Source organism: Salvelinus namaycush, chromosome 16 (assembly GCF_016432855.1).
Source record: "Salvelinus namaycush isolate Seneca chromosome 16, SaNama_1.0, whole genome shotgun sequence".
Classification (NCBI taxonomy): Eukaryota; Metazoa; Chordata; class Actinopteri; order Salmoniformes; family Salmonidae; genus Salvelinus; species Salvelinus namaycush.
The window spans coordinates 956,566-984,377 of NC_052322.1; the positions used below are offsets into that span (position 1 = coordinate 956,566).

A 27,812-nucleotide genomic window follows, 5' to 3' on the forward strand; every position below is an offset into this window, starting at 1 on the left:
AAAGGCTTGTTGCGGATCAGTGGGACGCTACCGTCCCACCTGGCCAACATTCGGTGAAATTGCAGAGCGCCAAATTCAAATTAAATTATTATAAATATTAAACTTTCATGAAATCACAAGTGCAATATATCAAAATAAAGCTTAACTTGTTGTTAATCCAGCCGCCATGTCAGATTTCAAAAAGGCTTTACGGCAAAAGCAAACCATGCGATTATCTGAGGACAGCGCCCAGCACACAAATGCATAACAAATCATTTTCAACTAGGGAGTTGCAACATGAAAGTCAAGAAATAGCGATATAATATATGCCTTACCTTTGAAGATCTTCTTCTGTTGGCACTCCAAAAGGTCCCAGTTACATTACAAATGGTCCTTTTGTTCGATAACATCTTCTTTATATCCATAAAAACTCAGTTTAGCTGGTGCGCTTCAGTCAATAATCCACTCGTTTTCCCTCCTTCAAAATGCATACAAAATTAATCCCAAACGTTACCAATAAACTTATCCAAACAAGTCAATCAACGTTTATAATCAAACCGTAGGTACCCTAATACACAAATAAACGCTCAAATTTAAGACGGAGAATCGTTATTGTCTTTACCGGAGAAAAATACCAAAGAACGCGCTCTCATTCACGTGCTTGGAAACACTACAGCCAAAATGGGAGCCGCCTACAAAAAGCACCACACCCTTCGGCGCCCATCCACTGGGGGTCGTCCTGCTGCAGAAAATCCCCTACGCCTCACTGCATGGCATTTTCCCTGAAAAGTCTCTCAAACTGCTGCTCAAGGTAGTTGGACACGGAGGCACGGCAAAGTCTTCCTGTCTGGCACCAGGGGAAGGAAGCAGAGGAAGTTGACAAAATACAGGTGTTTAGCTTGTGACACACCTCTATGTATTTCACCATGTTTTGGGGAGTATCATATGCTCAAGCACTATTGAGCACATTTGCACCAATTACTGACTGACTTGACAGGTGACTTGACATGATACTGTGCCTTTAGAGGTGGGGGGTGGAAATACAGTTGTTGTTCAGTCACTGCATGAATATGAAATATGGGTTATGCATATTCCGTTTTTTTCCCTCTAGTAAAGCAAATTTTTGTTGTTCAACCAACTACCACCAATACTGCAATAAAATAGACAACTATTACCTATTGGCCTATGTGTTTTCTTGCTGTGTTTTCGTCCAGTAAAACTGTTGAGACGCTGGCACACAAAAGCTGGCCTCAATCTTCAGCTCCAAAGATGTCCAGCTCCAGTTTTGATATTGTCAAATACTGTTTGTGTGTTTGGTTTCTGAAAGTACAGAATAAAGAGGAATTATTAGTAATAAGAATACAGTATCAGGATATAGCAATAAAACAATATTACAAAGAAGTAACATAATAAACACTGCTATAAAAATAATATATTGCATTGGCAAAATCACAAATTTGTGTCATAACAGTAAGAAACAGTAACTGTTGAGCTCCACACGGGGGCAGGGCAGAACAGAGCTATGCTAAATAGGCCAAACGAAAACAAACCATGGTCATATAGTTTGTATTTATTTAACTAGGAAAGTCATTTAAGAACAAATTATTATTTACAATGACGACCTACACCGGCCAAACTCGGGCGACGCTAGGCCAATTGTCCGCTGCCCTGTGGGACTCCCAATCACAGCCGGTTGTGATACAGCCTGAATTCGAACCAGGCGGTCTGTAGTGACGCCTCTAGCACTGAGATGCAGTGCCTTAGATCGCTGCGCCACTTGGGAGTCATAAGGACAGGGTAGCTTCAAAATACAACACAAGCTAATACTTCACTGACGCAATTAGCATTGTTTTACAGAGCTAATAGAATGTTCTAGCTACATAAGCACGATTGAATAACACACCATAAAGGTTATGAAATTAGTAACGTTACCTCGCGTGTCCGCGGTTATAAGGAATATACACAAATATATTATGCTCCATACATACAGTGAACTACAGTAGAAACAACATAACATGACATACATAATCTATTATAACGTAATAAGGCACTTACTTGATAGAAATGCGCACATTTCCAAAGTTATTATTAGTAATGAAAACAACAATGACTGCGATGCGGGCACCAGACGGAAAATGTGAACACGTGTGTGCAGATCTTGTTCTGACGGGAGATGCGCAAATGTCTGCAGACTTGAACTGCATAAACAATTGGGAAGTGCTTGGGGAATTTTGTCCGGATCAGAAATCCCCCCCCCCAAAAAAAAATTGTCCGCAAATGTAAAAAGTCCTACTTTTATGTGAATTAATGAGGAGGCTGAACACACCGCAATTCAAACTGTTCTTTAGAAAATAAAAACTTGTTATAAAATCATTTGAAATTGACAAGTTGGAACAGCCTATAAATAAAAACAGTGCCTTGGTTTGAGGGCAGCGCGGATGAATAAAAACTACAACTTTAATAACGTTCAGAGAACATTCTAACAATATTATTTTAAAACATACATTCCATTTTCAGAACATTAAGAAAACTTTCCAGAAAAAAACCATGTGTAACATTTAAAGACTGTTTTAAGAATGTTATTAAAAACAGTGTTAACAAAACTCTCTCTATCCTATCTTGTCAAGTGTGTTCAGGTGTGTTAGCCCACTAATTGTGCACACCTGATCTTAATGAGTGCTTGTTTCCTTTCTAAATTAGGTCTATTTGAATAGACTGATATGAACAGCTTTGTATGAGTTTAAAAAAAAAACATGGCATGCTAGCTCCGTATAAAAACGTTTGTTCAGTTTTACCAGTCAGGAAATGTATGGTTTCTTTCCCAGAACCAATGGGAAACCAAAAACGTACGTTCACACAACTTACAATGATCCAAATGTGCTAGATGGGCATGTACAAATAGGGCAAGAAGAACTCAAACTTAGCAATTCTCTAATAGGATTGAAATAGCCTCTATTGAAAAGAGCTCTCAAAGGTAGACTTTCAGACCTCTGAGTTTGGTTTAAAACACCTGAATTTGGTTTAAAGCTGAGGCAAAGTACATTTGAACTGTTGGTATTAATTTATTGTATGCAACTAGTGTAATTTCTCAGAAGTAGACACAATGTAGGATTATCAAAAAATATTCAAAAAAAGATGCAGTCTGGGTAATGGCAAATTATGTGGGATCAGATATCAGACACGGTCATCTCTTTTCTGTGACTTGAGAGCACTGGCAAAATAAAAAGCCCATCCTTCCTTTCACAGTGGGCTATCAACCTAAAAGGAATGGAAGCACTGAGCACTGTCTCATGAAGTGTGTGAATCACATTAAAAAATCACCACTAATTGTCCTTGCAGAGTCCCTTCCTGATTCAATTATTGACTCACCAATCAGGAAATGCTGCTCAGTGCATGTCAGTGCTCTGGGTCAATCAGTCCATTGGTGTCCTTGGCTGTCCTAACCATTTGGGTCATGTAACAAAATGGGTTGAAAATCCTACATCTGTTAGCCAAATGATCTGTCCAGAATCACCTCAAATTTGTAACGAGACAACAATACTAAACCTGTTGTGCTATAGAACTACTCAATATGGCAGCTATTCTTTTGAAAACACTAAGCATGTTTGCTCCGAAAGCACTGAGGTGGATGCAGAGGCAGCTAGATTTTCCATGTTTTTCTCCCCTCTTAAGAGTAAAATGATTTTTATTGTGTCATCTTTTGTTCTCTTCTGTAGCTGCCAGTTGAGCCACGAGTGACTCAAGTGAAATGTAGCCTTTGGCATTCAGCACGGGTCTTGGATCAGTGTCCCCTTCCCACATCAGAACCTTATCCATGATAACTCAAATGTGCATGGCTAGCCATTGCTTAGGGGCATAATCTGCTAACATCACTGCTGTGCTGCTTGGTTTAGTTTGACAGGCAGAACCAGAGACAGTTCAGTTCTCCCACAAGAGGATTATAGCCACTGTAAATGTGACCCTGAGTGTATATACAGTGGGCTCCAAAATTACTGGCACCCCTGACTGGCAATGCACAAACAATACATTAAAAAATATAAACATTATAATTATGGAGATAAACTCAAAATACCAAGATGTGAGAAATACTGTACTTTATTAATGTTTCAATGGAACCCACCCAAATCATATAATTATTTAATACAAAATACATTTCACCAAATCAAGGTTTCATAATTATTGGCACTCCTCATTTAGTACTTAGTGCCACCACCTCTGGCAAGGATAACAGCATGGAGTCTTTTCCTGTAATGTTTGACAAGGTTAAGGAACACATTTGGAGGGATTTTGGACCATTCCTCTATGCAGATCCTTTCAAGATCCTTCACATTCTTGGGTTTGCGCTTATCAACTGCCCTCTTCAACTCAACCCACAGGTTTTCGATTGGATTGAGGTCCGGCAACTGAGATGGCCATGGCAGAACATTGATTTTGTTGTCACAGAACCATTTCTGTGTGGATCTTGAGGTATGTTTTGGATCATTGTCTTGTTGGAAAGTCCACATATGGCCAAGTCCCAGCCTTCTGGCAGAGGCAACCAGATTGTCAGCCAAAATTGACTGATACTTGGTGGAATTCATTATGCCATCAATCTTAACCAGTGCCCCTGGACCTCTGGAATTAAAACAGCCCCAAAACATCACTGACCCACCACCATATTTCACCATGGGTATGAGGTACCTCTCCTTGTCTGCATCTCTGTTTCACCGTGGGTATGAGGTGCTCTCCTTGTATGCATCTCTGTTTCACCGTGGGTATGAGGTGCCTCTCCTTGTATGCATCGCTGTTTCGACGCCAAACATGCCGATGCTGTATCTGACCAAAACGTTCAATTTTGGTCTCATCTGACCAGAGCACCTTCTTCCAGTCATAATTTAAATGACGTTTGGCAAACTCCAAGCGCTTGCGTCTGTGTCTTGGGGTCATTAAGGGCTTTCTTCTGGCAACCCTTCTAAAGAGCCTGTGGTTGTGGAGGTGGCGTCTCGTTAATATTCATATCCGAAGCCTTTTAACCAGAGCTGTGCTAGCAGGAAGAGGGAGCCGTGTGAAACACTTCTGTCATCCCCACGGACTCCTTTGCTTCCCCTTTCTCCCTGCTCCCCCCACTTAACTACAGATGGAGTGTCCCGCCAGCGACTAGTATCAGGTGGCTGCTTACTGGGATGTAACCATGGCGTTGTGGCTGCTCTGGCCGCTATAAACACTATTATGTTATGACAGCATGCCAGTTTAGCTGCAGTACAACGTGAAGACTGCTCTCTGTGCTATGTTTCATGGAAACTCATGCGTTTGTTCTGTGAATTCACTTTTGCAGTTCAAATAAACATCAAAGCTTCACTTCCAGCTAGTCTCAACTTGAAAAAGTGGGGGGGCCGTCTATGGAGAGATCTCCACATTCAATAAATGCTGTATTGGAGTTATAATTGAACCACTTTGACTTAATGTTTTTAGGCTTTGAGAAAGACCTAAAAACATCTGAGAGTAGTCTGTGTTAGGGTGACCTACGTCCCCGATTTCCGTGGACAGTCCCCGATTTTTATTGGGGAGCCTTCCCCGGAAATGTCCCTGATTTAGCAATCAGAAAGAAAAAAGTAACTCTGAAGTTAAATCGCAGCTGATATTTCAATAGTCAAACGGATTTACAGTGCATTTGGAAAGTATTCAGACCCCCTGACTTTTTCCAAATTTTGTTCCATTACAGCCTTATTCTAAAATGGATTTTTAAAAATCTCATCCTCATCTACACACAAGACCCCATAATGACAAAGCGAAAACAGGTTTTTAGAAATGTTTGCAAATGTATAAAAAATGTAAAACAAATAACTTATTTATATAAGTATTCAGACCATTTGCTATGATACTCGAAATTGAGCTGAGGTGCATCCTGTTTCCATTGATCATAATTGAGATGTTTCTACACCTGTGGTAATTTTAAATTGATTGGACATGATTTGGAAAGGCACATACCTATCTATATATGGTCCCACAGTTGACAGTGCAAAAAACCAAGCCATGAGGTTGAAGGAATTGTCCATAGAGCTCCGATTACAGGATTGTGTCGAGGCACAGATCTGGGGAAGGGTACCAAAAAAATTATGTAGCATTGAAGGTCCCCAAGAACACAGTGGCCTCCATCATTCTTAAATGGAAGAAGTTTGGAACCACCAAGGCTCTTCCTAGAGCTGGCCGCCTGGCCAACTGAGTAATTGAAGAAGTGCCTTGGTTAGGGAGGTGACCAAGAAGCCGATGGTCACTCTGACAGAGTTCCTCTTTGGAGATGGGAGAACCTTCCAAAAGGACAACCATCTCTGCAGCACTCCACCAATCAGGCCTATATGGTAGAGTGGCCAGACGGAAGCCACTCCTCAGTAAAGGCACATGACAGCCTGCTTGGACTCTCAGACCAAAAGAAACAAGATTATCTGGTCTGATGAAACCAAGCTAGAACTCTTTGGCCTGAATGCAAAGCGTCACGTCTGGAGGAAACCTGGCACCATCTCTACGGTAAAGCAGGGTGGTAGCAGCATCATGCTGTGGGGATGTTTTTCAGCGTCAGGGACTGGGATACTAGTCAGGATCAAGGGAAAGATGAAAGGAGAAAAGTACAGCGATCCTTGATGAAAACCTGCTCCAGAGCGCTCAGAACCTCAGACTGGGAAGTCGGTTCTACTGACTTCCAACAGGACAACGACCCTAAGCACACAGCAAAGACAACGAAGGAGTGGCTTCGGGACAAGTCTCTGAATGTCCTTGAGTGGCCCATCCAGTGCCCGGACTTGAACCCGATCGAACATCTCTGGAGAAACCTTAAAATAGCTGTGCAGCAACGCTCCCCATCCAACCCGACAGAGCTTGAGAGGATCTGCAGAGAAGAATGGGAGAAACTCCGCAAATACAGGTGTGCCAAGGTTGTAGCATCATACCCAAGAAGACTTGAGGCTGTAATTGATGCCAAAGGTGCTTCAATAAAGTACTGCGTAAAGGCTCTGAATAAAAAGTATTTAGTCAGCCACCAATTGTGCAAGTTCTCCCACTTAAAAAGATGAGAGAGGCCTGTAATTTTCATCATAGGTACACTTCAACTATGACAGACAAAATGAGAAAAAAAATCCAGAAAATCACATTGTAGGATTTTTAATGAATTTATTTGCAAATTATGGTGGAAAATAAGTATTTGGTCACCTACAAGCAAGCAAGATTTCTGGCTCTCACAGACCTGTAACTTCTTCTTTAAGAGGCTCCTCTGTCCTCCACTCGTTACCTGTATTAATGGCACCTGTTTGAACTTGTTATCAGTATATAATTACAGGCCTCTCTCATCTTTTTAAGTGGGAGAACTTGCACAATTGGTGGCTGACTAAATACTTTTTTGCCCCACTGTATGTAAATATGATATTTCAGTTATTAAAAAAAAAAAAAAATCCTTTGTCATTATGGGGTATTGCTTGTAGATTGAGTTGAGGAAAAATATTTTAATCCATTTTAGAATAAGGCTCTATGTTGAAAAAGTCAAGGGGTCTGAATACTTTCCGATTGCACTGTACATGTACAAATGTTGTCTATCCCTGTTCCAAACTCGTTTGAAGCTGCGATCCTTTTATGAGAACGTTTAATCTTTAATACATTGTAACCACAACATGAACCACTGCCAGAAACTGTTTCAGCATAGGTTACAAACTTGGGGGATTCAGAAATTATTAAATGTAGTCTAAGAAAAATGTGGAGGGGGAATCCATTTCTGTATAATAATTAATAACACTGTTTGAAAGGACAAAAGCAAAAATGTGTATTAGAATTTTCCCGCGGCCCAATTTTTTCCCCCCAGAATTTCATTAAAAAAATCTGGTCAACTTAGTCTGTGTGAAAGTTGCTCCAATTCTGTTTTTTCTTGACTTTAAAGAGATCAGAGAGCACATATGCCACTCCGTGTGTAATTGCAATTTCTTGGAACCACTAAAAATGAGGCACCATGGATCTGTACAAGTCTTGAGCTGCTGCACGCACTTCATCAAGCGTTGTATCTTCCATAAATCTATGTAAAATGGACGTGTGAGTGTCGGGGGGGGATAAATGACTCAGGAAACGCACTCCGATTACCATCTGTCATCAGATGATGATCACCACCATAGGCTTGACAGGGCGCTCTTTAAGGAGCTGTTATAACTCTCTGTGGTCTCTCACACACAGAATACCAACGGAACATGTATTATAGATCTGAGATCAGAATGCCGGCACACCCCTGCTGTAATTAAAAAAGTAACTTTTGTTTAATCAGCCCTTTTTCATTTCTGTTATCTGCTCATTTGCATACTTAACGATGGCTGATGGTGTCCTTGTGAGCAACTGCCACTGTAATTTACTGCTTAAGATTATTTTCGACTTCATAGCGAGTATCACTAAAACTATATTTACATGGTGATTGCATTGGCGGGTCAGTAGAACAACATTGTGACACGTTGTAGAATGATTGCTATATCTTTATGGCTTGCACAGTTTCCGACTTGAAAACACATTTGCGACAAAGCACCTAAGTTTCACTGCATAATTTGAGACAATAATTCGAGTGAAGGGAGGTTTTCATGAAAATTCCTGCTGTAAGTGCTGTGACAATTTGTTTCCTGCACAACTAGACAGTACCTGCTACCCATATAATTACATATAAATATAGTTAAACTGTAGAGATACTTCAACATTTTTCCACTCCAGTCTTTGTCTGGCCACATTAGCTGTTTGCCCCATCATTTAGTTTGCCAGAGTCTGAACCACCTTAAATTAACCAATTGTTTTAAGTTCAGTCTTGCAGAGGAATTGGCCCATAGCCATGCTATGCATATTTCTGATTAGACTTTTCTCATGAATACAGACAGTCTTATATGGAATTGATGAAATCATCCAGCTGACTGGTCCGAGTAGCATGTCTATTTTGGGAACCCAATTACATTTATCTTCCAGAGTAGTCAAACTAGGCTTTTGTTGTCATATTAAATGTTGTATAAGGTCATTCATTGGTGTTGGGCATTCATTGACAGTTTTCTTTGGCATCCTACAGAAATTACAAATCTAATTCAATTCTACTCTGGTTATTTCTTTAACACTTTCAGTCATTTGTGACAGAGAATGTATCAAAAGCCAATGCTCAAAGTTTCAGTATATTCTGCATGGGATCAAGAGGACTTCATAGTATCATGGCATTATAACACGACATCATAAAGAATCCCTCTTATCCCTCAATAAACACCTACACACTGTGTAGTGTGTAGATTGTGGTTTTTGTAGCTGCCCATGAGTTTAATATGTGTCTAAGTATATAAAATGACATTTTATGACTATGGTCTGTTCTGTTTAACATGACTGTTCTATTTCATGGGCCTCGTGGTGGTGCTGGGACCTGCACTACAATGTAAGCATGTTCAGCAGCTTAGAAGAGAAAACCAAAGTATGTGGGTGTAAAGAGGGCAAGTCGACTCATGCCAGACAGACAGACGGGATGTGTTATTTTGGGTTCTGGGGGATGTTGGAAGAAAGGTGACTGAAACTGCTGTTTGATGAGTAACCTAACCCTCTCTTTTTTTTTCTCTCCCTCCCCCAACATGTTCCTCTTTCACTCATGCTTTCTCTCTTGCTGAACGTCTTCTCTCTCTCCTGCCATCTTGCTCTGTCTCCTTCTCTCCCTCCCCTCTTTCTCTCTCCATCTCTCTCTCTCTCTTCAGGTTCCTTGACGGTGTCCATCACAGACATGCGTGCTCCAGTGGTGGGGGGCTCCGGTGGGGTCTATGCTCTGTGCTCGGCGCATCTGGCCAACGTCGTCATGGTAACTGCCGTCATTATTGCCTCCATTGTTACGCTTGATAACAGTATCAATGGAGACAAAATGTCAGAGCCATCCCCTTGGAGAGAGCTCCTCCACACAACATCCTCCTGTTTTTTATGTGTTTAGATAGACTGCTGTGCTTGCCGTCATCCTGAAGCTCTGCAGGTGTGAGTGGGATCTTCAATAGAACCGATGAGTTTTCCTAAGTGTTCCATGCCCTCGAGTGCAGATAGAGAGTGGGTACCTATCACAGGAGGTTGATGGCACCTTAATTGGGGAGCACGGGCTCGCAGTAATAGCTGGAGTGGAATGAGTGGAATGGTATCAACCACATGGTTTCCATGTATTTGATGCCATTCCGTTTGCGCCGTTTCAGCCATAATAATGCACTGTGCTTCCCATCAGCAGCCTCCTGTGGTCCCTATCAATATGATGAGATAAGGACTTTTTACAACTGACTAAGAAGTGCTTTTTTGGATAAGCGCCATTAAATATTCCAGAACCCCCATGATCACAGCTTGTCAGAAAGGCCCTCTGCAGTGGGTGCGTGCATAGACTATTGACTTGACTTGAATAGACCTTAGCTACTCTCCACTATTTTTCCAACAAAGGATGTTTTTATTCCACCCTTAAACTGTTATTCATTGTTTTCCTTTGTCATGTATCCTTATTTCCTCTCTATTTAGAGCCAAATCCGATGCATATGGGAATATTAAAGTAAATCTGTTCCTCACTACTCTCTGGATGACTGGTCTGCCAAATGTCCCTGCAACAGAAAACATCAAATGTGTGATCACAGTGTTTGTGTGTGTGTGAAAGTCAGGATCAGTGGGTCTGGATGTGTGATGTCTCATCACATTCTGTCAGAGGACTCAAGGCTGTGTAAGAGCTGATGAATCACTCTTAAGTAGAGTAGGCCTTTACTACGGGCAAAGACATGCCAACAAACTCAAAAGGCATCAGCAGCCACAGAGCAAAGAGTTTAAACTTTGGTCCCTGTTCCCGGCAAACTAACCCACTGGTCACACACTGGTTGACTCATTATTACGTCTTGTACTCTTGATTTTTGTTGTTTTTTATGATGTTTTCAAAATGTTTGGGTGAGTTTTGACTCGTTTGTGTCTCAGGGGGTGGAAGTCTTTTTACTCCAGTGGACCTCACCTGTCTGTCTGAAGGCTTGTATCATTGGTTATGTGGATGAGACGATTAAACTGAGGTTTTGACTCACTGCTGTCAAGGCCATCAAAATGATCTAGGTAATTTCCTGTTAAATCGTCCGAATGCCTCTTCGTTAAAGTTCAGACTGAACAAGAAATCTGCACCTCCCCAGCATTTACTTTTTATGTATGTTGCTCTTATATTTTATAGGAAACTTTTTTAATCTACTCATCCAAAGATAGTGAGAAAAACTTTCAATTTTATTCACCGCGTTGTGGGTGTGTCCCCCATATGTAAAAAAATAAATAAAAATACTATAGTTAACTGGAGCTATTGCTATATTTATATACTATAGTGTTCACTGTAATGCTTTTGCGGACTGAACTATAGTATTCACTGTAGTGTTTTTGCGGACATGACTGTAGTATACTATAGAATTCACTGTAGAGTTTTTGCGGACAGGCAGTGCTTGACTTGGGCCAGAACTGTCCGGAGCGCCTTAACGGCATTCCAGCTCCACTATAAAGTTCCCTATCACCGGCCCAGATTCACACACGGAGGCAAAAAAGGTTGCTCAAAGCAGAATGAAGGCGGGATCTGCATTGACTAGCAATGGAGAGTGGGCATTCATTTCCTGATTCCGCTTTGTTCAAGTTTATTTGCCGCTAGTCTGTGAATCTGCGTGATCGTAGGCTGTTCGATTGAAAATGCACCAAAACGAATGTGCATAATGCGCTGTTCCAAGTTGTGAAATGAGGGTTTGTAAGGTCATGGAAATTAGCTTCATAATTTTTGTTAATATAATTCATGAAGGCACACTTTGAAAGATTAACAATCACTTACAAATCAACATATCAGGCATTATCAGAATGACCTGTAGGTCTGTCTGTCTGTGTGTGTGTGTGTGTGTGTGTGTGTGTGTGTGTGTGTGTGTGTGTGTGTGTGTGTGTGTGTGTGTGTGTGTGTGTGTGTGTGTGTGTGTGTGTGTGTGTGTGTGTGTGTGTGTGTGTGTGTGTGTGTGTGTGTGTGTGTGTGCGTGCGTGCGTGCGTCCGTGCGAGGTGCCATTGCCCGAGGAGAGAGAATGCGACATTTCAGCAGCAGGTATTAAATACTGACAGACAACAGACTAACTAAATAGCTAAGTGGAAACAGGTTCTCTGGAGTGATGAATCACGCTTCACCATCTGCCAGTCCGACAGACGAATCTGGGTTTGGCAGATGCCAGGAGAATGCTACCTGCCCCAGTGCATAGTGCCAACTGTAAAGTTTGGTGGAGGAGGAATAATGGTCTGGGGCTGTTTTTCCTGGTTCAGGCTAGGCCCCTTAGTTCCAGTGAAGGGAAATCTTAACGCTACAGCATACAATGGCATTCTAGATGATTCTGTGCTTCCAACTTTGTGGCAACAGTTTGGGAAAGGCCCTTTCCTGTTTCAGCATGACAATGCCCCAATGCACAAAGCGAGGTCCATACAGAAATGGTTTGTCGAGATCAGTGTGGAAGAACTTGACTGGTCTGCACAGAGCCCTGACCTCAACCCCATCGAACATCTTTGGGATTAATTGGAAGGCCTAATCGCCCAACATCAGTGCCCGATCTCACTAATGCTCTTGTGGCTGAATGGAAGCAAGTCCTCGCAGCAATTTTAATTTAATTAATTAATTTAAACTTTATTTAACTAGGCAAGTCAGTTAAGAACAAATTCTTATTTACAATGACAGCCTACACCGGCCAAACCCTAACCAGGACGACACTGGGCAAATTGTGCACTGCCCTATGGGACCCCCGATCACGGCCGGTTGTGATACAGCCCGGGATCGATCCAGGGTCTGTAGTGACGCCTCTTGCACTTAGACCGCTGCGCCACTCGGGAGCCTAAATGCAATGTTCCAACATCTATTGGAAAGCCTTCCCAGAAGGGTGGAGGCTGTTATAGCAGCAAAGGGGGGACCAACTGCATCAACTGCATATTAATGCCTATGATTTTGTAGTGAGATGTTAGACAAGAAGGTGTCCACATACTTTTGGCAATGTAGTGTACCTTGCTTTGAAGTAGTCAACCTTATTCATTTGATCCCTGATTCATTGAATGAGGGAATAATTTTACAAAGAAAACCAAATACTCTTATGTCGCAATATTTTATATCAACAGTGGCAACCATCCTCCAGGATGCTACTGGGTGTACAGGCTTTTGTTCAAGCCCTGGTCTAACCAAATTGTAGCCTAAACATCAGCTGCTCAACAGGACTTTGATAAGCAGTCTTGGGTGTTTCAGGGCTGGATCAAAAGCTAAGCCTGCACACCCAGGAGCTCTCCAGATGGAGGGTTGACCACATGTTGACAACATGTGACTAACTGTGCAGTTCTACTTTGTGGGGGGTTAAGTGCCTTGATCAAGGGCACAGCGGCAGGAGATGGTAAGCCTACATGGGATCAGAAACAGCAGCCTTCTAGTGTCAATAATGCTACTTTTTCATGTAGGCTACATTCATGGAAAATGTGTATGAACCCTTAAGTGGATAATCAGATGTCTCTATAGCATAATGTAATTTGTGAATTTCGGTGAACGTAGTCTAATGGACTGACTTCTTTCATCCCAAGTCAAGCACTGCTGACATGACTGTAGTATACATTAGTATTTACTGTAGTGTTTTTTGCTGACATGACCGTAGTATATATACTATAGTATTCACTGTAATGTTTTTGTTGACTTTACTTTAGTATTCACTAGTGTTTTGCGGACATGACTCTAGTACTCTGCAGTATTTACTGTAGTGTTTTTTCGGACATGACTAGTAGAAGAAGAAACTGTATTAGGAAGCCAAGATCAATGATATGAGGAAAAAAACTTTGGAGTACTTTAAATGAAATTATGGGCAGAAAGACATTCAACTCCATCTTTCATTGAATCAGATGGCTTATTCATCACAAAACAATTTGATGTTGCCAATTATAGGGGCGGCAGGTGGCCTAGTGGTTAGAGTGTTGGACGTGTAACCAAAAGGTTGCAAGATCGAATCCCCGAGCTGACAAGGTAAAAATCTGTCGTTCTGCCCCTGAACAAGGCAGTTAACCCACTGTTTAGGCAGAGTTGCAAAGAAAAAGCCATATCTGAGACTGGCCAATAAAAAGAAAAGACTAAGATGGACAAAAGAACACAGACACTGGACAGAGGAACTCTGCCTAGAAGGCCAGCATCCCGGAGTCGCCTCTTCACTGTTGGCGTTGAGACTGGTGTTTTGCGGGTACTATTTAATGAAGCTGCCTGTTGAGGACTAGACACTCTTGCTCAGTTGTGCATCGGGGCCTCCTACTTCTCTTTCTATTCTGGTTAGTGCCAGTTTGCGCTGTTCTGTGAAGGGAGTAGTACACAGCGTTGTACGAGATCTTCAGTTTCTTGTCAATTTCTCACATGGAATAGCCTTCATTTCTCAGAACAAGAATAGACTGACGAGTTTCAGAAGAAAGTGCTTTGTTTCTGGCCATTTTGAGCCTGTAATCAAACCCACAAATGCTGATGTTCCAGATACTCAACTTGTCTAAAGAAGGCCAGTTTTATTGCTTCTTTAATCAGAAAAAGTTTTCAACTGTGCTAACATAATTGCAAAAGCGTTTTCTAATGATCAATTAGCCTTTTAAAATTATAAACTTGGATTAGCTAACACAACATGCCATTGGAACACAGGAGTGATGGTTGCTGATAATAGGCCTCTGTACGCCTATGTAGATATTCCATCAAAAATCAGCCGTTTCCAGCTACAATAGTCATTTACAACATTAACAATGTCTACACTGTATTTCTGATCTATTTGATGTTATTTTAATGGACAAAAAATGTGCTTTTCTTTCAAAAACAAGGACATTTCTAAGAGACTCCAAACTGTTGAACGGTGGTGTATTTTTTGTTATGTGTCGGAACCCAGTAAGACTAGCTGTCGCCATTGGCGTCGGCTAATGGGGATCCTAATAAATCAAATAATAAATCAAAAACACCTGCTGACTAGGGTTAGCTAAAATTTCCCAACTACCAGACTACGCCAGTTACTGTTTAATTAGGGGAACACCTCGACCAGAACATAAGACACACATGTTCGTAGCAGGCCACCTATTGAGTTGGGTCAACAGTTCTGAGCAATGCAACGGACCAGACAACACCTAAGCAAAAGTATAACATGTTTATTACAATTGTAACACCTAAACTTTAGACACGGGTTCTAGGCCCATTAAAGGGAAACAGTACAGAGGCAGATATAAAGAACAAGCTAAGTTTATTAAAGCTTGGAGGATTAGGTTTGCTTGTTTGACAGATAACACACATTAACAAGAGTCCACCAAAATGACTTCTTAGATGTGTTACTTCCACTAGTATCCCCACAATCGAGGGATACTACAGTGTGTAGAATATGATTTTCCAGTATACTCCAAAAATCTATAGTAAGCACGACACGATCGAGGGATACTTCAGTGTGGAGTATAGGATTCTACAGTTTACTACAGAATTCTATAGTAGGTACTATAGAATTCTATAGTAAACTGTTATATTTGTTGTGGGGGTGTGTGCGTGCATTATCATTAAATTATGTTTGTGTGCAATTCTCTAACTTAAATCATCCTGCGTTTGTGTATATGTCACTCATGTTTTTATGTTTGTGGTGTTCATCAGATTCCTCTCCCTGAGCGACAGGGCTCACACAAGTACAGTTACTGTGCGTTCCCGAGATATCTCCGACTCTAAAAGCTAGTGATGGAAGTTTGTTCGTGTATGAAAGTGGAATACAAGTCTTTCAAGGAGAGCGTATAGAAATAATATCGAACTGTCTTTACCTATAGTGTAAAAAAAAAAATACAAATATTGAGCGACAAGCTAAAGACAATAATAGGATGAAATGAGATGAGCATTGCTCGTAAGAATGAAGACGTCTAAAAACAGACACTTCTTTTCGGAGCGGACGGCGTCTTTTGACATATATTTGACATATTCAGCTTTCAGAATATTGTACCACAAGCACCCTATTATCCCCTTGTCTCTGTGGCGGTGCAGCTTCAATCAAATCCCTAAGCTTGGTATTGAGACGGTCAAAATGGAGGATACACTTCTCTCCATCGAGAGCACAGTCATGTAAAACAAACCCTGCTTCAGTAAGGAAAACACTCATCACTTATTTGTGATATTATTGCACTTTTATGAGGCCCTGCCGTCCCACAGGCATATCAATCATATGAGCAGAGTCATGTTTATAGGACTCCGCTTTATTGACTTTCTTTAGTATCTTTAATCTTGCAAGGCGCTCAGCTCTGCCTGCCTGGCTTCCTCTGCATGGAGAAAAACACTGCTGCTCCCTCCGGTTCTCCCAGGACCCAGAGGACATGAAGAGGGATGTGATTGGTGCAATTCTTCATCCTGTGGAATAAATACGTTATTGTGAGGCAAAAGGCTTTCGTTTTATCCCAGGAGGAACACATGCTTTTTCATTGGGCCGTTCTCATCCTCCGTTGAGGTATCTTAACCCTGATTAATAGATCGTTAGCGAGGTGAAACCACCAAATGGAGACCAGCCAGGTGTATAATTATTTCTCTGTCTAGTAGGCCTATCCTCATCCTGCCTGTATTGAAATGGATTTCTGATCGCTCTGTGGTCTACACACATCCCTCACAGAATACAGAGATGGTGGAGATACTGTGTAAGCTGTAAATATGCAGGGCTTTGGAACTGACTGTGTTTGACTTGCCTCTTTCGCTCTGTGTTGCAGAACTGGGCCGGCATGCGTTGTCCATACAAGCTCCTCCGCATGATTCTTGTGCTGGTGTGCAGTAAGTTTCATACTATATCTATGTATCCATTCCATAGCCACACTGTATTCATTCTCGAGAGCCATTGGTGTTATGGTCATAGCAGCATCCAGACATAATTGGTGTGCGTATAACACCCCTCAACTTTAAGCCTTCCTCATGTCCACACAACTGCTGACAGTATAATTTAATTGCGAGGTAATTATGACTTGAGTGGGAGTTATTGGCCTCCTAAAATTGAGATATTGTTCTAGTGCAGTCGTTAATTGGGAGGAATGAGTGGTCCTCGGGTTGCATGTTGGTTATGTTGTATTTTGTTCAGATGATATTACTCATGCTGTATGGCAGCGACTTTTCCCCACATGGGGGCCAATTCACTACGACTTCCGTTACTGTTCAATATGTCCCCTCCATCTGTCCCTCGTCTGATTCTATACCTCAACCTAGCCTATCCTTAGCCAGAACCCTATCCGTTAACATAGCCTTAGCCTTATCATGGCCCTAGTCTTTGCCAGAAGTGTAACTCTTATGTAATCTGTACTCTGGCTTTTGCTTTCAACTGAACTGTACTCAAAACCATAAATCTATCTGCCAAATCCCACATTTCAACTGATATTGATGACTTACGATACAATATACTTTATTGTCCATTTACATGGAAATTCATTTTGTGATGTCAGCACACAAATACACAAACACAATACAATATATTACATGCATTAAGGAAAACTGGAAAGTTAGTACACAAATGTACATTTTCACATATCAAATCTGAATCTTATGTCCCACTGTTCAGTAGCCTAATGGAAGAGGAGATAAACTTCCTCTCTTTTCCATTGCAGTGAGTTCGGAGGTGGGCCGTGCAGTGTGGCTGCGCTTCTCCCCGCCCTTGCCCTCCTCAGGGCCCCAGCCCAGCTTCATGGCCCACCTGTCGGGGGCGGTGGTAGGCATCAGCATGGGCCTGCTCATCCTGCGCAGCTATGAAGAGAGCCTGCAGAAGCAGTGCTCCTGGTGGGTCATCGTCTTCTCCTTCATCACGTTCCTTCTCTTTGCCATCTTCTGGAACATCTTCGCCTACGAGCTGCTAGGGGTGCAGCTCCCGCCCGCTCCCTGACACCAAGAAGCTCCCTCCCACTCCATTACATTGTCCCTCTCATTGCCATATGTCAAGACCCATCCACTTTACCATATCCTTTTCCTGTTCCCTCAGCCAACCTCCCAACAACACCATTCAAAACACAATATGTTTTTTCATTTAAAACTGTACAGGGCAGGAATTATTCTTTCCATGTACCCATATCATCAAAAAATTATATCTGTTTTGTGGTGGGAGGGAATTTGGTAGCAACATATGCAGGTGAAACCTGTGTAGCTCTCTTCATATCCTCATTGTGGAGCAGCTATGTAAAAAGGGAATCCCTTTTGTCTTTTGTGTTGAAGCTTTACCCACCTCAAGGTGGAACCTGTCAGTCAGCCATTTTGATTAATACCCATGCAGCTTCAGTTCTCCTGTGTTCAGAGTGGGTTCATGACCCTCTAGGTGCTTCTTACTGGACAGGTGTGTGTTCTGTCAGTATCCCTCACTGCCCCTTTTAAAGCCATGAGGCAGTAGGGAACCAGTGTTCTATTGCGCAACATGCACCTAAACACAAGATCTACACTGTGGAATAATAATAGGAATTCACAGGAATAGATATTACATGTAACAAGGCATGCAGCTAGGAAGTATAGAGGTGGGAAAGACAAGAGGGGAGAGGGGAAAAAATTAAATGCTGAAACTGTGACATCCTTTCTCCTCACCGTCACCACCGTGGTGCTCATGTCCCTAGTAGCCATTGTCACTCTCCTTTTCCACCCAACCTAAATGCTTCAGCAGGTTAGCATAATCTCTACCAGTACCATATGCTAACCTGCTAAGCACCAGCATCTCATCTAGCTAATGCTATAAGGTCGTAACTAAAACGCTTGCCCTGTGTACCCTGGACACACCAGCCCTCACCCTTCTGTGTTGCCGTCTCCAAGAACAACCACTGCCTGATGCTGTAAGTCGGTATGGGAACGCAAAGAGAGAGATGCACACACTGGCCTCTGTCAATTCTCACTCTAACACACTGAACTGGGGAGGGCAACGGACATGTTATCATCGCCTGACCTCTGACCTCTGTCCCAGCGGGCTTTGGGGTCGGTCTGTCAAGGCCCAGTCTATACCTCAGTGTCTCATTCTTAGGGACTGTACACTTTTGTAAAGGAATGTAAGCATCAAAAAAAGTGTTAATAATTTATTTCAGTTTTTCCTTTGATAGTGGATGTGGATATTATATGTTCATAATTTAAGAGTATATTTAACGGTGCAGACTTAATGCTATGATTGTTCTTATGATTACTCTTACAATACAGCTTTGATCCTCTGAAAATAGTCAGCGAGCAGAAATCCCTGGTTACTATGACGAATGAACACCAATGACGCAAGTTACACTCGTCTTTATAAATCTTAGTGCTCTAAAGAATAAGCCATAGAAGAACCAATTCAACATAGACATGGAAAACAAAGGATGAGTAAAAACAGTCAGTGTCTGATTTCTGGTATATGCTTTGGTGAATGTTTCTGCCGTGTAGTCGTTAAGGTCAAAGCTGATCAAATATTTAATATGTTATGTGGTAAATGAAAGACAGGATGACAAAGCCAAAGTCTTTGTGCAAGAACATGCTTGAGAAATGCTGTTAAACATGAAATATTTGTTGTTAAACACATCTTAACAACTTGGTTGACCGATAGAATATTCAGACACAGCATTACTGTATGATTGACAGATTCCAAATCACCCCAGTGTGGTGATGCCTGACTAGTCTTTTTGGGTTAATGACACATTTTGGATAGAAGAACATGCCCCAAATTAGCTCATTGTCTGAACCAAGCATTTTCTAAACTTGATCTTAATCTTTTTTTTCAGTTTGTAAGTTAATTCATGTGAAAGGTTTCTTCTGACTGCTTTAGAGAAGTTTTAGTTTCCAATGTTGACAGTTGGTCTGACATAATCCTCAGCATACATGATTGTCACTGACAGATGATACTCGTAAACTATAGAATCCATCGGACATTAACACAGAAAAGGCAAAGGGGCCTACATAAGGGCTAGAAACTAAGTATTGGTAAAACTGTTAATAGGAGTAGGAACCTTCCCGAAAATGAAAACTAAACAACTAAAGGGGATGATAAAAGCTGAAGTACAAGGTACAAGCTTCCATTTCCCCACCCTTAAAAACACACCCAGGTCTCCGTTAAGTTATTTGTCAACCAGTTGTTCTTGAACGAATGTGTGATCAGTCTCAAATAAGTCTCCAATTCTGTATTCATAGACATGTTTATTTTTTCTTTCTTTTCACCATGGCGTATGAGACAGCCGTCGGAGGAATTAAGAAGTGCATATATCTTAATTAAGCAGGCAGAGAAGTCGACGGGAGTAGTCTATTACCCGTCTGTAAGCCAAATTACTTCACCTTGGGCTGCATCCAAACACGGCAGTACTAACAACACGTCTTCTACAAAAGCCAATCCAATCCCACTCTCCTTTTGGCTGAGATGTCTCTGCTTTGTCCAGACATCCGAGGATCTGGGGGGAGAGGCATAAATGCTGTGATGAAGGAGCAAGTGTCATCTACAGGCTGACATATGTTTAGATGGTGCCAATGTGTGTCTCCAATGCTTTAGATGGTGCCAATGTGTGTCTGTGAGCGATGGCGGGAGAGGGGGAACAGAGGAGGAGGATTGGAGATGGCACCACTCATAAAACACCATTGGGGTCAAAGCAACTGTGTGTGCCTTCATATCTTGTCTTATACCCATCACAATGCCTCGGGCGTCAGAAATGATGTATGGCTGTTACGTGGGGCTCTGTTCTACCAGGACCCGGGGCTCCACCACTGTAAACTTGATCTATTTTTCTTTAAGTAGATGTGAAAGGCTGCATGATGTTGATTTAATTGCTGTCTTTTATGTGACATATTTGTTTTCATCGACATAGGGGGGCCTGGTGAAGAATAGGATGAGCAGGATAGGGGCCAGCCAACCATACCATGTGATCCATTATATAAATGATGCTCTATTGATTAGAACCCCATCACCACCTCTTTAGTGAGTGGTCTACTGACCACGCCCCTCCCCCTTCACATTCACTATATATAAACAAAGCTATGCGGACACCCCTTCAAATTAGTGGATTCAGCTATTTCAGCCACACCCATTGATGACAGGTGTATAAAATTGAACACATAGCTATACAATCTCCATAGACAAACATTGGCAGTAGAATGGCCTTACTGAAGGGCTCAGTGACTTTCAACGTGGAACCGTCATAGGATGCCACCTTTCCAACAAGTCAGTTCCTCAAATTTCTGCCCTGCTAGAGCTGCCCTGGTCAACTGTCAGTGCTGTTATTGTGAAGTGGAAACATCTAGGAGAAACAACGGCTCAGCCGTGAAGTGGTAGGACACACAAGCTCACAGAATGGGACCGCCAAGTGCTGAAGCGCGTAGTGCTTAAAAATCGCTTGTCCTTGGTTGCAACACTCACTACTGAGTTCCAAACTGCCTCTGGAAGCAACATCAGCACAAGAACTGTTGGTCGGGAGCTTCATGAAATGGGTTTCTATGGCAGAGCAGCCGTACACAAGCCTAAAATCACCATGTGCAATGCAAAGTGTCGGCTGGAGTGGTGTAAAGCTCGCCGCCATTGGACTCTGGAGCAGTGGAAACGTGTTCTCTGGAGTGATGAATCAGGCTTCACCATCTGGCAGTCTGACGGACGAATCTGGGTTTGGCAGATGCCAGGAGAAAGCTACCTGCCCCAATACATAGTGTCAACTGTAAAGCTTGGCAGAGGGGGAATAATGGTCTGGGGCTGTTTTTTATGGTTCGGGCTAGGCTCCTTAGTTCCAGTGAAGGGAAATCTTCCATACAGAAATGGTTGGTGTAGATCGGTGTGGAAGAACTTGACTGGCCTGCACAGAGCCCTGACCTCAACCCCATCAAATACCTTTGGGATGAATTGGAACACTGACTGTGAGCCAGGCCTAATCGCCCAACCTCCGTGCCCGACCTCACTAATGCTCTTGTGGCTGAATGGAAGCAAGTCCCCGCAGCAATGTTCCAACATCTCGTGGAAAGCCTTCCCAGAAGAGTGGAGGCTGTTATTATAGCAAAGAGGAGACCAACTCCATATTCATGCCCATGATTTAGAATGAGATGTTCAACAAGCAGGTGTCCACATACTTTTGGTTATGTAGTGTATGTGTCAGTGTCCATGAATAGCCTAACATTTTGAAGGAAGGAAGGATCGTTATTGAACCACATCACCATTAAAGGACGTCACTGTTAAAACTAATGATATATATATAAACCCTTGATTGCTGATGCTAATGTATGTATTGGCCAATGACAGGCTTTGAAGCCACTGGTCGGCCATATTGGCATTTCTCAGAAAAGCAGTCCTCAAAAAGAATGAATGGAATTCTAAATCTTCTCTAGTGTGTATATATAAATCATTGGTTAAAACAAAAAGTGGGACCAACATACCACCTTGCCATGTGCCCTCCATTTTCCTTGGATGCATCAACCCCATAGTTGACATCATTCTATGGGGCCGTTCTCAAACCACTTTCTCTGTTCATCCTTTCTGTGTTCATGTCTAAATGCAACATAACTTTTGTAGCAAGCATATTTGAGATTTATACTGTTATTAGATACTCCAGACTCTTGTGTTTTGACATCAGTGAGCTTTTTTGCACTTGTCGTAATGTGGTCAACTGAGATGTCATCGTGCCAATATGTTATAGTGCCATTTTGTTCTTTATGCTTTCATTGGTATTACCTCCTTACCCCAATTTTTTGTGCTCTTATGGATAATGCCTTGTTACAACTAGTGCGTCTACATCCTAAACTTAGCAATGGGAGAGGGGGCTTGGCTTTTGCGTTCGTGTGTGATTAAAGGCATCAGGTTATGAGGGTCACTGCACTGCGTCACTGATCTGATCTTTATATAGTATGGATATGTAGATCAACCAACCTTAATTATATCAATATGCAGTACCTGCTCTAAGCTGATGCTTGTGAACAAGCAGGTTGCCTTCTCCCAGTGTCAGTAGTGTACTACTTGAACATGGGGTACTTTAATGCTGTACTGTATGAGGCAGGCTACTGTAGCTCATTAGACAGATAAACTGTTATTTTAAATAAAAATCAAAGCAAGCAAACCAGCGTATTACTTTTTCAGTATCAACTTCTAGTATTAAATAATTTGAGCGCAGTGGAATCCACACATGGTTTGACCAACATACAACAATCACCAGTGCTGAATAGTTATCCAAGTTGTTTTCATCTATCTCTAGACCATTAGAATACCAGTATATGGAGGTTTTGAATGCAGCATATGGTACAGTAGTTATGGATAACTGAGGCAGTTTGGTTTATGGTCATATGTGTGCTGCTGTGGTAGTTTTCACTGGCTGTTCTCTTGCATTGATAAAAATGTTGCCAAGCTTAGGAGGTTAAGTCTCCAAATCCAGACCAGAGGTTGTACCAAAACAGCGTTTACAAAAAAAAAAAAAAAATGAATAGAGAGGCTATTTTTCTCTGGGTCACAAAATGTATGTAAATATGGATAGTTTATATTAAATTCCTCATTAATTATTTAATGATGTATTGTACTTTTTAAATGTTCTGAATTGAACCCTTTTATATTGTATATATGTATGTTTTATTTTGTACTGTTCATTGTACTTGCTTTAAGTTCGGAACAATACGAATAAAGAAACATACTGTGGAAATGTCTCATCTTCCCACTGCTATATTACTAGCCTCCTTGTCATTGTACATATCATCAAGTGGGCACTGGGCACTACACATTGTGGGTACATGGGGTGAGTTAACCAAACACAGTGCCAGATGCAAAATCAATCCTGTTTAATATCAAAGATTTATTTGCAAGTTACACTATACAAATCTACTGTAGACGTAAAGACAAAATACTATATTGTCATGATGTTGAGGTAGCCTTCTTTCACCAGTCATATTCTCCAAACTTAAAGGCTTAACAATGTTGTTTGTTGAAGTAAAACAGGGTTAACTTTGTCCTCTGTCTCTTAGCTGGCCTGTCATTGGTCTCTGGGTCTGTCTTATTCCTAAGGCTGCTCGCTAGATTGACGTCCTTCATCAGGGGAAGCTGCAGCTGATTGGCTACAGCCCATGCCCACAAACACAGCTCCACCCTATGGGGCGTCCATTCCTGTTCACTGAGCGAGATGGAGGAGGCGGGTCAACAAACAACATCAGCATAGACTACAGCACAGGGTTTTCACATCCCACCCTCCTGTCTCTTACACAAACAAACCAAGAGCAATGGACATGGAGCAATACTACAATGTTGCAGATAGATCATATTTTGACCCACTGAATATGTATCCACAAAAGTGCATTCCAGAGCACGGGTTCACACTCTAACCAAGTTGCTATCACCTTTGTTTAACTTTTAAATTCGGACAAAACAGAGATGCTTGTTCTAGGTCCCAAGAAACAAAGAGATCTTCTGTTGAATCTGACAATTAATCTTGATGGTTGTACAGTCGTCTCAAATAAAACTGTGAAGGCCCTCGGCATTACTCTGGACCATGATCTCTCTTTTGACGAACATATCAAGACTGTTTCAAGGACAGCTTTTTCCATCTATGTAACATTGCAAAATTCAGAAACTTTCTGTCCAAAAATTATGCAGAAAAATTCATCCATGCTTTTGTCACTTCTAGGTTAGACTACTGCAATGCTCTACTTTCCGGCTACCCGGATAAAGCACTAAATAAACTTCAGTTAGTGCTAAACACGGCTGCTAGAATGACTTGACTAGAACCCAAAAATGTGATCATATTACTACAGTGGTAGCCTCTCTACACTGGCTTCCTGTTAAGGCAAGGGCTGATTTTAAGGTTTTAATGCTAACCTACAAAGCATTACATGGGCTTGCTCCTACCTATCTTTCCGAATTGGTTCTGCCGTACATACCTACACGTACGCTACGGTCACAAGACGCAGGCCTCCTTACTGTCCCTAGAATTTCTAAGCAAACAGCTGGAGGCAGGGCTTTCTCCTACAGAGCTCCATTTTAATGGAATGGTCTGCCTACCCATGTGAGAGACGCAGACTCGGTCTCAACCTTTAAGTCTTTATTGAAGACTCATCTCTTCAGTAGGTCCTATGATTGAGTGTAGTCTGGCCCAGGAGTGTGAAGGTGAACGAAAAGTCACCGGAGCAACGAACCGCCCTTGCTGTCTCTGCCTGGCCGGTTCCCCTCTCTCCACTGGGATGTTCTGCCTCTAACCCTATTACAGGGGCTGAGTCACTGGCTTACAGGTGCTCTTCCATGCCAATCCCTAGGAGGGGTGCGTCACTTGAGTGGGTTGAGTCACTGACGTGATCTTCCTGTCTGGGTTGGCGTCCCCCCTTGGGTTGTGCCGTGGCGGAGATCTTTGTGGGCTATACTCGGCCTTGTCTCAGGATGGTAGGTTGGTGGTTGAAGATATCCCTCTAGTGGTGTGGGGGGCTGTGCTTTGGCAAAGTGGGTGGGGTTTTATCCTGCCTGTTTGGCCCTGTCCGTGGATATCGTTGGATGGGGCCACAGTGTTTCCCGACACCTCCTGTCTCAGCCTCCAGTATTGATGCTGCAGTAGTTTATATGTCGGGGGGCTAGGGTCAGTCTGTTATATCTGGAGTATTTCTCCTGTCTTATCCGGTGTCCTGTGTGAATTTAAGTATGCTCTCTCTAATTCTCTTTCTCTCCTTCTTTCTTTCTTTCTTTCTTTCTTTCTTTCTTTCTTTCTTTCTTTCTTTCTTTCTTTCTTTCTTTCTCTCTCTCGGAGGACCTGAGCCCTAGGACCATGCCTCAGGACTACCTGGCCTGATGACTCCTTGCTGTCCCCAGTCCACCTGGCCGTGCTGCTGCTCCAGTTTCAACTGTTCTGCCTGCGGCTATGGAACCCTGACCTGTTCACCGGACATGCTACCTGTTCCAGACCTGCTGTTTTCAACTCTCTAGAGACAGCAGGAGCGGTAGAGATACACTGAATGATCGGCTATGAAAAGCCAACTGACATTTACTCCTGAGGTGCTGACCTGTTGCACCCTTGACAACCACTGTGATTATTATTATTTTACCCTGCTGGTCATCTATGAACATTTGAACATCTTGGCCATGTTCTGTATAATCTCCACCCAGAAGAGGACTGGCCACCCCTCAGAGCCTGGTTCCGCTCTAGGTTTCTTCCTAGGTTCTGGCCTTTCTAGGGAGTTTTTCCAAGCCACCGTGCTTCTACACCTGCATTGCTTGTTGTTTGGGGTTTTAGGCTGGGTTTCTGTACAGCACTTTGAGATATCAGCTGATGTAAGAAGGGCTTTATAAATACATTTGATTGATTGATTGGTGTGTGTGAAGCCATCTTGTTTGGATAGAGTGCATAGTGTCTGGCTGTGTACTGGAAGGGCCTCAGTCCAGGGACACTTTCAACAGCCTTGTTGGGCATGAACGCTGCCTGCTCCGGAGCTCCTGGTGCCAAAACAGCTGGAACAAAACGGACTGTCAGTGATAGGCCAAGTTAATTTGGCCCCTGGCCAGATTTCTGATATTTCCTGAATATTAACGTTTATTAAGGCTGCAGTGTGAGCTTTGTTCAGCTTGCTTAATCCGATTGAGAGCGCCACTGAACCAACTTTGACTAGGTTACTTTTTTCTACTCTTGATAAGAAGAAAAAATATCTGCCTTATTTGTCGGTATTAGACAGTGCCTAAAAAAGCATTTTCCACTCCAGACCCCTGCCCTGGCCCCTAGCTGCTGCTGACCTGAGGCGGTGGCTGGGCCCAGGGCTTTGAGAGAGCCGAGTTCTGTGATAGCTGCCTGTATGTCAGGGAGGAAACTGAAGGCCTTTCTGGAGCAGTTCTCCATATCTCCTCACTGTTAGTGGCCACCAGCTGCTGCAGCCACGGGCGGAACTTCCCCCTCTGCAGGGGATAAAGTGCCAAGACATTTCACAACCGGGAGCAGGGAGTTTAAAGAGATTCCTCTGCTCATGGAAAGTAAGTAAAGCACAGCTTTATTTATCTTAGTAGGAGATGTTTTCATTTCACATTATTACCTTGAATTTCAGAAACATCGAAAAAATGGCATGCACCACTTACTATTGAGTCAATAAGGCTCTGCATCTATCTGCACTACAGTACTTACAGTGAGAATCCACTCCATCAGTTTCACCAGCTCTGGTTGGGTGATATTTGTAAGGGCACACAGTGATGGCTGCATGCAGCTCCTCTTGATACTTGGCTGGAGACAAGTCTCAGACTCAATATCCTGTGTTAACTTACATCAATCAAAAAGCATGGCAAATAGTGCTCCATTCATCGCTGTACAGGGTTAATGGTGGGCTGAAACTACCTCAGACCTGGGGAGACAGCACACACAAGGGAATGTTGTTATTACCCAAAACTCCTGAGGGGGTGCTTTTTCCCCTGACACACACTGCGAGGACTGCCGCTGTCTAAACCTTCATGCATTGGAGAACAGAAACCATAGTTGACAAGCCTCATTCTCAGTTCAGTACTCTCTGTATTGATATTAATTTTGGCCAAAAATAGCATATTCAATGGATGCCCATGAACTGAAACTGTATGGAAGAACACGAAAAATGTATTCAGCTGCAACTTCAAAGACAGTCATGATGCCAGAATAATAAACGTTAGACAAACACTTACCATGTGTGGCTGCAACCTGGTCTCAGAGCATTTCGTATTATTCTGTATGTAAATCCGAGACACTCCATTTAGTATGATATGTTGCATTCGCATCATTCGCCCAACCACCCTACTTTTGCGTTATATGCCCACCCACCCTACTTTCTTTAAGTAACCATCTGTCTTATGTATGGAGGAGAGATTTGGAAATGGTGGCGAGTAGTGCGGGCGAAATGGAGGAAATTGAGAAGAAGTTGGTGAAGCAACAGCTGTGCTGGAATGCGACCAATATTGGTGTCAGTTCGCAT

General features: G+C 42.4%; 1 protein-coding gene across 1 annotated transcript in view; it reads left to right on the top strand.

Annotated features, from left to right (window-relative positions):
- Positions 1-17,853, top strand: part of LOC120060572 (rhomboid-related protein 1-like) — a 48,620-nt gene extending 30,767 nt beyond the window's left edge. Inside the window, exons 5-7 of the mRNA XM_039009940.1 lie at positions 9,690-9,790; positions 16,700-16,760; positions 17,582-17,853. Coding sequence (XP_038865868.1) covers positions 9,690-9,790; positions 16,700-16,760; positions 17,582-17,853 — 434 coding nt within the window. The remainder of the gene's footprint in view (positions 1-9,689; positions 9,791-16,699; positions 16,761-17,581) is intronic.
- The last annotated feature ends 9,959 nt before the right edge of the window (positions 17,854-27,812 follow it).